General features: G+C 46.3%; 1 protein-coding gene across 2 annotated transcripts; it reads right to left on the bottom strand.

Moving 5' to 3' along the window:
- Positions 1 to 1,963: 1,963 nt before the first annotated feature.
- pigo (phosphatidylinositol glycan anchor biosynthesis, class O) lies at positions 1,964 to 11,927 on the bottom strand. 2 transcript variants are annotated; one of them, XM_069704957.1, is made up of 11 exons: positions 11,865 to 11,927; positions 11,003 to 11,481; positions 9,224 to 9,367; positions 8,888 to 9,011; positions 8,337 to 8,496; positions 7,157 to 7,339; positions 5,405 to 7,001; positions 5,098 to 5,301; positions 4,578 to 4,762; positions 4,287 to 4,381; positions 1,964 to 3,664 (listed from the first exon to the last, which is right to left on the bottom strand). In XM_069704957.1, the coding sequence occupies exons 2-11, from the start codon at positions 11,478 to 11,480 to the stop codon at positions 3,535 to 3,537; spliced, it is 3,300 nt and encodes a 1,099-aa protein (XP_069561058.1). In that variant the 5' UTR covers position 11,481; positions 11,865 to 11,927; the 3' UTR covers positions 1,964 to 3,534. The 2 variants fall into 2 exon arrangements, with proteins under 2 accessions (XP_069561058.1, XP_069561066.1); XM_069704965.1 differs by having other exon boundaries at positions 1,965 to 3,664; positions 4,287 to 4,357.

Below are 11,927 nucleotides of genomic sequence, written 5' to 3'. Positions count from 1 at the left end.
GGCTTCCTCCCATCATCCAAAAACATGCACCTCAGGTCAGGTTACCTGGCGCCGCGCTAGTGGCAGCCTGCTGCAGCATCTCCCCCCTGAGAGCCCCCCTGCTGTAGTGAAGACATTTCCCCTCGGGGATTAATAAAGTGTATAAAATCAAAATCAAATCAAATAAGTGAGTTTTTCATGGCCTGAAAGCACAAAATGACCGTCTGCGATAGATTATAAGAGGCGTGGATCCACACCAGTTGCTTACTTCTTGCCTCTCAAAAGGTGTTTTGATTTCTGTCTTTGAGAATGTGTTTTTCAATTTCCAACATTTATTTATTTATTTTATGCCATTTTGGTTCTGCCGTTTTGCCGGAGGTCTGATTGATGTAGCAATAATTCCATGGGCGTTCATGCAGTTTAAAAAAAAAAATTGCCTAATTCCCCTTCAGCTGCACACTGTGAGGACAATCCAATAAGGGGGCACTCAAATCAGTCGAGTGTGAAAAACTAAATGTCGGTGACAAACATCATTGCATCATGAATTTCGAGGGTTTCACTCTAAATGTGTTCTGGTTGCATTATAGCAATGCTCAGTGGTGGACAACGTATTATTCAGATTCTTTACTCGGGTAATAGTACTGATACAGCAATGTAGAAATACTCCGTTACAAGTCCTGCTTGAAAAATCCTGCTTAAATAAAAGTACTGAAGTATCGGCAGCAAAATGTTGGCGTATTAAAGTAAAAGTACCATTTTGGTCTATCTGACTGATATATGATTATATGTGACATTATTAGATTATTACTGCTAAAGCATCAGTGTGTATGCAGTATGTTACTGTTGTAGCTGCGGCAGGTGGAGCTAGTTTGGTCTACTTTATGTCCAGTTTTCTATCCAGGGACAGCAGATAAATCTGAGGGGTCGTCAGATGATTACTGGGGGGGGGGGAGAAAAGAAGAAAAAACAAAGTTCTGATCCACAAATCTGTTTTCTCCGGCTTCTTCCCGCAGTCCTGCAGTAATGCATGGTAGGTTAATTAGTTGGGAGTGTAAATGGTACTCAGTCTTCCTGTGATGGACTGCCAACGTGTCCAGAGTGCGCCCTGCTTCCGTCAGCTGGCACAAGTCTCCGGCCCCCCCACCCCCAGCCCCCCCCCCACCATGATCCTGTTCAAGATAAAGTGGGTATACATATTTGAATGGATGAAATGAAACCATGTGAGAAGATGGAACAAATCACTACTTTTGGAGTAAGCAACAACTCAGACATCTAAAACGTACCCCTTAACTACACACTGATTTTCGAACCACTGGTTTAATCTTTAACAATGTGTTGTGTTTTAAAAGCTTGTCCTATTATGCATTATGCCCCATCTTTATCTGAAAAGCAACTAAAGCTGAAAATAAATATCGTTGAGTAGAAAGTACAAGAGTTCCCTCTGAAATGTAGAGTGGAAGAATAAAAAAAATAACATCAAATGGGAATACTCAAGTACGGGAAAATTTTACAATTTGAAAATCGCTTTTTTTTTTTAATGATTGAAGTCTGTCTCGGATGTTTTAGTGAGGACATGAAATGACGTGTGTAGCTGGCATAATGATACATTATTTGCTGTACTAAAATGGAGGTAATTGACTTATTATTTCTTATATTGTTACCTATTTCCTATATGAGCTATAAAAGCAAGCTGATGAATGATAGAAAACTTTAGGAAAAAAAAGAAAAAGAAAAAAGTATCCAAGTGAGACTTTCAAGAACTGTGACACTTATGGGAACTGGAAATGCAGAGAGCCCTGGTGAATAATAAATGAAGCACCTGAACTGACAGGCAATAAAAACCTATAGCAGCACCCACCTCCTCCATCAAAGCCTTGGGTCAATAAAGAAAACATTAAACATCCCCTTTTGAGTCCCATATGAATAGTTTTCACTGCAACAGTAAATAATCTTAAAAGGTGAAACACGGATGCAGCATCATAAATAATTCGAGGGATTTTTCTCTCCGGCCAAGACATTAAGTAGAAAAGTTTTTTTTAATTACAGTTTTCACAGAATGCAAAATCATTTTCATTAACCAGTTATTTTATATATTAAACTTTTTTTTTTTTTTTTTTTTTTAAACAAAGAAATGTGCCTTGTCATCAAGCCGAACCATCGCTTCAGGCTGATGTCACTACAGCAGCGTGAGGAGTTCAGTGCTGCTGCATTGTAGCTAATTCAACCTGAGTTCAACATCCCTTCCATATCATGCATTAAGCTAATGAGCTTGAGCTGCTGACTACAGCTGCAGTGCAGTGACAGATCGTATACCGGACACTGACTCAGACTTCCAGCACAAATAAACTGTCTGACAGAGTTTTCTGGAGGATTTAATGATCCAGTCAACTTAATGATATCGTACCAAAGAAATTAAATGTTAAAAAAAAAAAAAAAAAAAAGGCATTTGTTAAAGCTAGGCACCTATTCTGGGGGAAAGAACATGTTTATGAGGTCTAATTAAAAAACCAAAGTTTGATTTGAGATTAGAAAAGTGATTTAAATTTTAAAAAAAACAATCTCAATCATAAACATGCATTAGTTAGGAATCAAAACCCTACAACAAATTAATTAAGAACCCGAAACGGTGTAAAAACATGAACTGTAATATGAATTGGCAGTAACCAGACGTGCTGGTTATTTCAACACATTCAATCATACAAAAAAAAATCGTACAAAAAAAAATAAAACTTCCTCCAGCAGACACATGACAGACATGCTGTAATGCACTTGGATGGATTTCACCAAATGGAGAAGTTCTGCTTGCAAATTGATGGTGAAGCAGCTCCGGAATTTTGGTGACAGATCAGCTTTAGTGGACAAAAAAGCTGCAGATTTGAACTCTGCAGTTAAGACACTGAACCTCCACCCGCTTATTAATGTGGCAAGTGTAAATCTAAATGTCGTTTCCCCAGACAGGCATTTCTTTCCATCACATTAAACTGTCATTTCAGCCACTGCGGTACACCGTTACGCGTAAATGTGCCGGCAGCCACAATTATGAACGTCCAAATTTATTCAAATGCTGAGGTTTTTAACCAGCTGGCAGGTGAGCAGAGTGTGTAAACTGTACGTTTTGAGTGAAGCTTTTTTTTTTTTTGACTCCTGCAATATGAACCAGTGGCGAATCAGACTGGCCTGAACGATTTCATTTGAAGGTTAGAAAACACGAGTTTCGGAGAAAGAAACATTCAATGCGGCTGTTCTCTCTCTGACCACATGCAACTCTGGACCTTGACGGCCTTTGAAGTCACCGTCTTCGTGAGGCGGTTTCATCAAAAAAACACGGTATGTAAAAAGTCCCGACGGTCGACTGGTCCAAGATTTGATTTCCTAAAGTCTGTCTTCGTCAGTGATGCACAACATTAAGCCCTCGAGAGTTACAGAGTGGATCCTTGTCGCCGACGGCCGTGTCTGTTCTTTACAGTGACCACCGTGTCCGTTTTCTTTGCTGCACAGCGAGCTCTGGTGGGCTTCAGTGGAAAAGCAGCAGCAGCAGCAGCAGCAGCGCCGTCGCTACCTGCATGGATCTGGAATGAGTCTCTTAAACCAGCGGCCCACCGCCACGTCTACTCTGAGCACTAACGTGACCCCGATCAGCAGGAACGCGCTGCTCACCAGGAACCCTGAGGCCTCGAACATCAACCTGGGAGGACAAGACGGAGGAGATGCTCTCAGAGTTCAAACAATCCCAAACGAGCGGTCATTTTTTTTCATTGCAATAAAAAAAAAAAAAAATAAAAAAAAAATAATCAATGTCATCTCCAATAAACCTGGTGCCAATAGCATCCGAGTAATACAACTACATAACAATTACCGAGCAAATTTTGTTTATTTAATCAAGATCTATTCAAGATTATCATGTTTTTTTTAATATATATTTCTAAAAGACAACAAGAATTCAATGTTTCCAAGTGTCCCGTTTTAAAAAAAAAAAAGAAGAAAAGAACAGGACACTATATTAGCAGGACACTTTATATTACATACTATATTAGCAGAATTCAAATTTAGATCAAAAATGGACTAATATTTCCCTCAACTAGGAATTATCAGCACAACAATGGTCATTAAAAAAAAAAGTATAAAATAAACATTTTTTTTTATTATTATATCGTTTTTATTTAAGTGTCAAAAAAACAACAACAATGCTGCACCCACCGAACAGCCCAGAGACATTTAGCGGTTGCCAGTTATACAGTGTCCGCATCCTCAAAAGCCTTTAGTGTCAGTGAGTCTGTGCGAGCTGGAAAATCCATTCAGGCACTTACTTGGGTGCGAAAACCTTCCACACCATTAGGTGTCTCCTGAGGATAGCAGCGGCACAGACCGAGGCGAAGACCTGCGAAGGGAGCAGAGAGTCTGACTGCCGTGGCGTGACACCGATATTACACACACACACACAAACAAACACGGGATTAGAGCGGGGAAAAGAAATATACAACAGAAACCGAACACGGCGCCGAGAAAGGAATTAATCCGTCAGTTCCCGAGCCGAACTGGACGTTTCGGATTACGACGGTATACCAATAATTGAGCCGCTGAGGTATTTGCGGACCGACCTGTGCTCCGTGAATAAAGAGGTAGCGTGTCGCCAGTTGCAGGAGAGCGGAGCTGAACTGCCGAGGGTTTTCTCGCAGCCTCATCTCCATCACGGCGTCCTCTCCTTCGTCCCCGCAGGCCCGGCCTCCTCTGCTGCTGCGTACCTCGCACACCAGGGGCCAGAACAGCAGCAGTGGACATCCCGCTGGAGACGGACACAGAGGGGACGCGATTAGGAATCGGCAGGAAATCCGTTCTCAATTCATTTCCAGCACAATTCGCCAAATCGTTTTCTAGATTTCGGTTGATCATATTGTAGAAAACTGAAAATTGTGTAAAAAAATTCTTCCATCTGCTTTTGGGATATCATGCTTTTCTCCATATTTATTCCTTTTAACTTGGTTTAAATACGTTTTTCTATTCTTCGGTGTATATTTGATTTCTTTGCTCATATTGTACTGTGCATTTTGTCCCAGCTGAATCCTTTATGCAGAAGCAACAGCCTAATTTTAAAAGGATGATTATGATGAGAAAAACTACCTGCAAACAGGATGTGTGAGGCAAAAGTGTTGAGGGTGACCAGTGAGGCAGGCAGTATGGTGCCTGCATGTCCGTCGGGGAATCCCACAAAGGCGGCACCCCACTGAATGGAGGGGAAGGTTGGCAGGTGACCCGTGGCGTGGAAGAACTGGGTGGCGGCCAGGGACCACAGCACCACCGGAGTCCAGGGCACGTTAAACCCACCTGGTGGGGGGAGGGGGGGAACAATGAGAGGAGAGGGGCTGAGCAGATTGAAACAAAAACACAAAAGTCAAACGGGAAGGATGTGCGATTCTGAACGGCGTACCGGAATATGCTCCGTGAAGGCCGTTGAGGGTTGTCGAGGAGGCGTGAATGTGCAGCAGGGCACCCATTTCCAGCAGCAGCAGGAGGAAAGACAGAGCCATGCCCTCGGGGTGCAGCAGCAGCAGGCCGAGTCCCAGCAGGCCGCAGAACAACAGGACGGGGGCAGAGTAGACCGTTCCCAGTCCGTAGGCCTCCACGGCGGGTCTGTTGTCGGCCTCGCTGCCCCCGCTCAGCTCTCCTTCGTCTAAGGAGCGACGCATGCGCTGGTAGATCTGCGGGATGAGGTGGTGCAGCTCCGCCTGGGGGCTGATGCCGGTGCTCGCTCGGTAGCGGGGCGGCGGGAGGGACGAGCTTCTGGCCGAAGCCGCGGCCCTGGTCTTGACAAACACGGTGAGCGGGTCGAGCCAGATCAGGGACAGCCCCAGCCCCAGGAGGCAGAAGGCGGCCCTGGGGAGGGACAGCTGCGCCAGGCGGATCAGCTCGGCCAGATTCCTGAAGCTGTCCTCCGGAGTGGCGCTGACGGCCCAGTGGAGCCCCAGGCACACGGACAGCAGCGGCAGGATCCAGCGGGCCGTGAACACGGTCCCACCGGAGGAGTTGAGATTACCGTAGTGGCAGAGGCAGCGTCTCAGCAGATACGTCCACAAGGCCAGAGAGAAGACGGAGAGGACGTAGTGCAGGTTCTTCAGCTGGCTGTCCTGCAGCCGGGACAGAGGGGAGAGGAACGGAGACGGCTGGCAGGAGCCCTGCTCTTCTCGACAGCCGTGGAAGGAGAGGGAGAGGTAGAGGCTGCCGATGAGGAGCCCTAAGCAGGCGAGGAGGGTGCTGCTTTCTTTCCTCACGGTCGACGGGGACAAGGCCGGGGAAGGCAGCAGCCCGGCCGACTTCAGAGGGTCGGGGCTCGGGGGCAGAAGCAGCCCATCCCAGTTGAGGTGGATGGGAATATAGAGGGCCAGAGAGAACACCAGGAAGGTCACAACGCGGCCTTCGGCTATCACGTAGCTGTCTGAGAGCAGGGAGGCGCAGCGGAGGAGCGGCACCAGGAGAGGGGCGACGAGGAGGCGCCGTGGGGTCAGCCAGCTGGCACTCTGCGGAGCCTTGGTTCCGTTTTTGGACACGGCGGGGGCGTTGAATCGACGAGCCCTCCAGAAGAAGAGGACTTCGGAGCTGAAGGCGGCGGCCGCCAGGCACCAAGCCGCCTCCACGTGGCCCTGCGTGAGCAGCTGAGCAGCGGCCACACTGACCCCCGCCGTTAGCGCCGCAGCGACCGGGGCCCTCAGCCCCGCGCCGTTCTCCCTGATCAGCACCACCGACAGCTCCGACAGGATGAAACACATCAGGCAAGCAAACCCCAGGATGGCCAAACCTGCTGCCATCTTAAGTGGGTTGAATCTGGCCCAGGTGGCTCGGCAGGTGTCTCTGACAGAGGTGAGGTAAGCCTGCAGAGAAGAGGCCAGCCGGGGGGGGGGCGACCGACCTTCTCTCACGGTGCTCAGGTACTCAGAGGAGAGGCGGGCAAATTCCGCCTTCAGCTGAGAGAGGCTGTCTGGTGGGATGTCTTTGGCCATGCCAGAGTAAGTCTCCAGGAAACGGTTGACCTTCAGAGAACGAGGTCAAATTGAATACACAGAGGGGGGGGGACCATTTACCGAACATGCTTCAGGATATGTGAAGAATGAAATCTTTTCTGTGAGGAAACATTTAAAAAAAAAAAAAAAAACTGTGCTAACCCGTTCTTAACTGAGCCGCCTACCTGCTTTGCGTTGATCCACAGCGCCTCCAGCTGGCTGAGACCTCCAACTGCACCTTCGGTCTGGCCGTGTGGAGAGAATAAAGGCAGGAGAACCTGCCCCACGCTGCTGTACGGGATGGGAACTCCCAGCAGCAGAGCCAGGGTGGGAACTAGGTCAGTCTGAGGTACCACTTGTGGTTCGTTCTGTAAACAAAATATTACATCACTGCTCCGTGTTTCTGCGATCTAAAGTTCTGCTCTGACTTTTTTTTAGAAGCTCCTCCTCGTAATAAACGATTGACACGTCAAATGAATAAACCAGAAGTGTTTGTTCATCTGGTAAGTTTTCTTGAGAGGGGGCGGGGCTGGGTAAGTAGCCAAAATACAGCTTTTGTGTTCAGGCCATTGTGTTCCCTAATGCTCTCTTATAACTCCTGATTTCCCACCATGTTTTAAATACCTGTGATTACATTGCAATTATGAAACTCGGCAGTGGAGTTCACTTTTCTGGAGTGCGATCCACTTTTCTCCATGAAAGAAAAGGCAGGGACTTCGTGCCAGCATCAGTTTAATGGTTTCAGAGAACTGCACGAACAGAAATGTGTTCCTGCAGTGGACACACAACCTCAGAAACATCACGGGTGTTCTCCGGTGCTTTAATAGCGCTACACCCCTGGTTATAGGATCTTCGATTTTGTTCTTCCTTTTTAGTTTGTGTGGACCGAAGTGATATGCTAATGTCCAATAGTATGTTCTGATATCTTACCAAAAAAAAAAAAGGTCCGAGAGTCAAAGTTTAAAGTTTAAAACAGTGATTATCTCACACTCTGCTTTCAATTGATTTTTTTTTAAATAGTTACCTACTTACTGAAATGCATTTATCATAGTTTCACTTATTCCTATAGCTTCTATCTGACTACGTATTTACAAATGGAGTCTCAATAAAGACCTTTAGGAACTTGAACAACCTCGACATAAACCCTAAATTGTAAATATGTTACTTTCTCCAACTACTTTTTATTTAATTTTTTTTTTTACCTCTACTTGATTTGGTTTGGTTATGACAGTATTTCAGAGTACATTTTAATACTGTTACTACTGTGACCATGATCCTACTATTAAATAGGAGTTCACACTTCTGACAGACATTGATCACGTCATGTCCGAACTGTCCCTTAAAAAAGGTAGCCGCTCTACCGACCTGTGACGGGGGTCCCACAAAGATAGGGGAGGGACTGTAGAGGAAGATGGCAGCATCTGTCTCTTTCTGACTCTCTCCACCATGATCCCCGGTGTCGGTCATCCCGTGATCTCCCATCACGACCAGGAGGGTGTCGTTCTGCAGGCGGTCGATCACAGACCTGCAGGCAAAGCGCAAATAAAGACAGAGGGAGTCAATGAATACAGTGATTCTGGATCTTACCCACTTTTTTTTTGTTTTTGTAAAAGCAACAACGTTTTAACATTCGCACCAGCTTTTCAATGTTCATCTGCTTGTTTTGTCCAGCGCCGTCTTTTGTTGGAAAATGTGACATTACACCGTGACAACATTTTAAGCATCCGTTCATTTCCTTTTCGAGTTATCTTTATACAATTTGTGCCAGTGCGAGTTCTATTTCCTTTCTTTTCCCGACACTGCCTGGGTCCAAATGTTACAATAGCAGCAGTGACGTGACATATCTGCAGCTGCTGCAGGTTGACCGACGGGTGACGATGTGAAACGAGCGTGTAGCAGCTGCGCTCCTGTCTGACCTGATGACTCCATCCATCTGCGTGAGCTTGTCAGCCATGGCCGGGTGGTCGGGGCCGAACCTGTGACCGCAGTGATCCACCCCGAGGAAATGAGCCACCAGGACATCCCAGTCGTCCCCCACCACTGTTAAAACCAACAGCGAGAGACGCAATAGAAGCATGACCAAAGTATTCCTAAACTACTGTGTGCTGCTGTCTGACAGTGTTTGACACACAACTGGGCTCCGACGAGAGTTCATTTAAAAAAAAAAAAAAAAAAAACACTCCGCCGTGCGAGGAGCCGGCATGTAAATGCATATTAAAATGTAAGCTGTCGCATAATAAGTAAATGCATACTAGTTGTGTAGAGGTGCTGCAGGATGCCGTGATCCACCGTGTGCAGATCCTTGACGTTGAAAGACGGGAAGGGCAGTGAGCGGTGAAACTTCTTTGGGAAAAGACTCTCCCAGGTGTCATCGCCCATGAACACCACCCGTTTACCTGCGAGAGGACACACACATTTTACAAAAGCAAAATCGTTTTTCTAATTTCTTTAATTTTGTATAATTGTTAGATTTGTTTCAATTCATCTGAGTAAAGACGGCAATTCTCATCATCATTTCCACATTGTTGTACCGTTAGTGCTCTTTTAGTGACGTCGTCTCGTTCTCCTTGCTGCGGTTTAACGGCACGAGTTGGAGCGTTGGTTATTTTGGTTACTGGTATGTTTCATTGTCTGTAATTTATTTGTATATTTAAGTAGTAATTTAGTATTTAAGTTTCCATCTGTGCCACGTCTGTCCCGTGCAATTTTTGTTTACGAACCTTAAAAAGCAAACAGAAATATATCTTCAATGCAGATAAAGTCCTCCTCTTCTTCATAAGGTGTATGTGTATTATCAAACTACGAGGCTTATAGTGTAATAGTCTCATAAAATGACAAAAAATTTTTTTAAAAAACACAAAAAAGACTTTCACTCGGAAGTGGGCAGGAAAAGAGCACACGGCTTTCTGGGTTGATAATTTATGGGCTGCGAGTCCGGGAGTTTACTCGTTAAAACGGACTTTGCTCGGTATCCTGTTGTTAGGGGAACCCGCAGCGGTGACCGATACCTCTTTTAGAGTCGGTGTGTTTTTCACCACATGTGAATTGAGATAACACGGGCTGATCAATAACTCTGTAAAAGTGAAGATGACCTGCAGTGATTACTGCTGCAGATGTAATCCAAAACGTTTCAGCCTCTGGAAGTGATACGACGCTGAGGTCAGCTTCCGATTTGGCAACTAAGGGAACAGTTAAGAGAAACCTGACTTATAGTTCAGAGCTTCTTTTTCTCTGTTTTTGCACCTCTTAATACTGTAAATGCCTTTTAGACACTTTCAAAGTTTTTAAAACCCATATTTTATTAGTGAAAATGAAAAAAAAATGAAAAAAATAAAAGGGGCTATTTCATTGCTTTTTCCACATCCAGACCACATAAGTTCAGGTCTCGATATAAATCCACCGCCCTGGACAAGATTATCATAGAGAAGGTAAAAATGACTTAAAACAGTTTCTGATTTGGTTTTTATAGTGTTATGAGATGCATAAAACAGACTCAGCAGCCTACAGCGGCAAGTCAAGTTCCCCTTACCTTATCCCTTAAATGCCAAATCAAAGGCTGTGAATCAGAAGGTAACTTCAGCGATGTGGAAAAGTTAAATGAAGTTAAGTTCATTCATCATGCCTCCTATATCCCAATACTGAAGTTTGCCTCATTGAATATTGTGATATATATATCTGATTTATTGTGATAAATTAACAATATACCGAACCACAGTCACGATAGACTCTCTTCCTTCCTTGCACACCGACCCGTGCTCAGGCAGTTCATCCAAAATACAACACAGTTTACAGTAAACAATGTGTAGCTCTGCCATTTTTGAACACCTTCCTTGTCCTTCATCTCGCATGACCTCGCGTGTGGATAGAAATATAGCCGTGGTGTGGCGAGACGTCTGAACCTTGACATAACACATGCCCTCCGAGATCCGACAAGTTTCATCTCAGCTGTCCATAAAAGATCTTTGAGAAGCTCTTTAGCGCCACAAATTACGTGATCCATGTGTGCAAATCGCCGTCTGCGTAAAACTCACCCACTTGCCCGAACTGGTGGATGAGGTTGTCCTCCAGGATAGCGCTGGATGCGAAGTTATTACCAACATCCACAAAGGTGGGTAAGGATCCCGTGGTGAAGCCCTTAATCCTCTGCATGGTGGTCGTCGGCGGGTCAGCGCGGAAGGCGTACAGGCGGCTTTGTGAAGGCCTGGAGGAGACCGTCTCCTCCAGCACGGGCAGCTTGTTCTCGTAGGGCCGCGGCGCCGCGTTGCCGGCGTCAAAACGGGCGAAGTCGATCTTCAGCGCGTCGACGATGAGCAGGACGACGCGGCGGAAGCGCGGCCGGGCGCGGCAGAAGTCCGCCGGCTCCTCCCCGGGCTGCAGCACGTCTCCGCAGGCGCTGGTCCTGTTCACCTCCAGCCGGACGAGCAGGAAGCCGCCCACGAACAGGTAGATGCCCACGAAGTACACGGCGCACACCCAGAGGAGCAGAGAGAGCACCGGCAGCCCCTTCATCCTGCACGCACGGGCGACAAGCAGTGTTGTTGTTTTTCTTTTTTTTTTTTTAAAAGCAAGTGGACACCTGCGATCACGACATGCCGGTAACGGGGACAGAAACTTTTCAAGTTCCACGTGAACCGATAAACCCAGCCGGCGCGCGGCACGGGTTTAGACGACAGGTATTAATGACGTCACCAGGAGGAGACTTTAAGTTAACGCGGTTAGCTGCTGCTATGTGGCCTCGCTTCTCTCACTGACCTTGTCGCAGTTGGGTTTTCCGTCCTCTCCCGGCCTGAGGGCGGACGTGAATGTGTGTGTCTGTCTGTGTGTGTGTGTGTGTGTTAACGACACACGGGTACCGGTGTCTCAGGTAAACAGAGAATCCGGCAACACGCTCACCTTCATTGGGACTCTCCCGTACGACGAGCTTCGATGGCCGGTGTTCAGATAGGAACTCAAGCG

This window comes from Brachyistius frenatus, unplaced genomic scaffold (genome assembly GCF_029030835.1).
Source record: "Brachyistius frenatus isolate BFR_SWC_R1_liver_20210118 unplaced genomic scaffold, ASM2903083v1 Contig_3, whole genome shotgun sequence".
NCBI classification, from domain to species: Eukaryota; Metazoa; Chordata; class Actinopteri; family Embiotocidae; genus Brachyistius; species Brachyistius frenatus.
Note: the sequence above shows the minus strand (reverse complement) of the source record. Positions and strands in the feature narration are given on the sequence as shown.

Bases quoted from the DNA above. Each gene is read 5' to 3' on its own strand.
- pigo (XM_069704957.1), bottom strand. From the start codon at position 11,480: ATGAAGGGGCTGCCGGTGCTCTCTCTGCTCCTCTGGGTGTGCGCCGTG. The intron at 7,002-7,156 runs GTAGGCGGCTCA...CGTTCTCTGAAG, and splicing joins TGTGGATCAACGCAAAGCAG to GTCAACCGTTTCCTGGAGAC. The intron at 4,382-4,577 runs GTCGGTCCGCAA...ACGCCACGGCAG, and splicing joins TCTTTATTCACGGAGCACAG to TCAGACTCTCTGCTCCCTTC.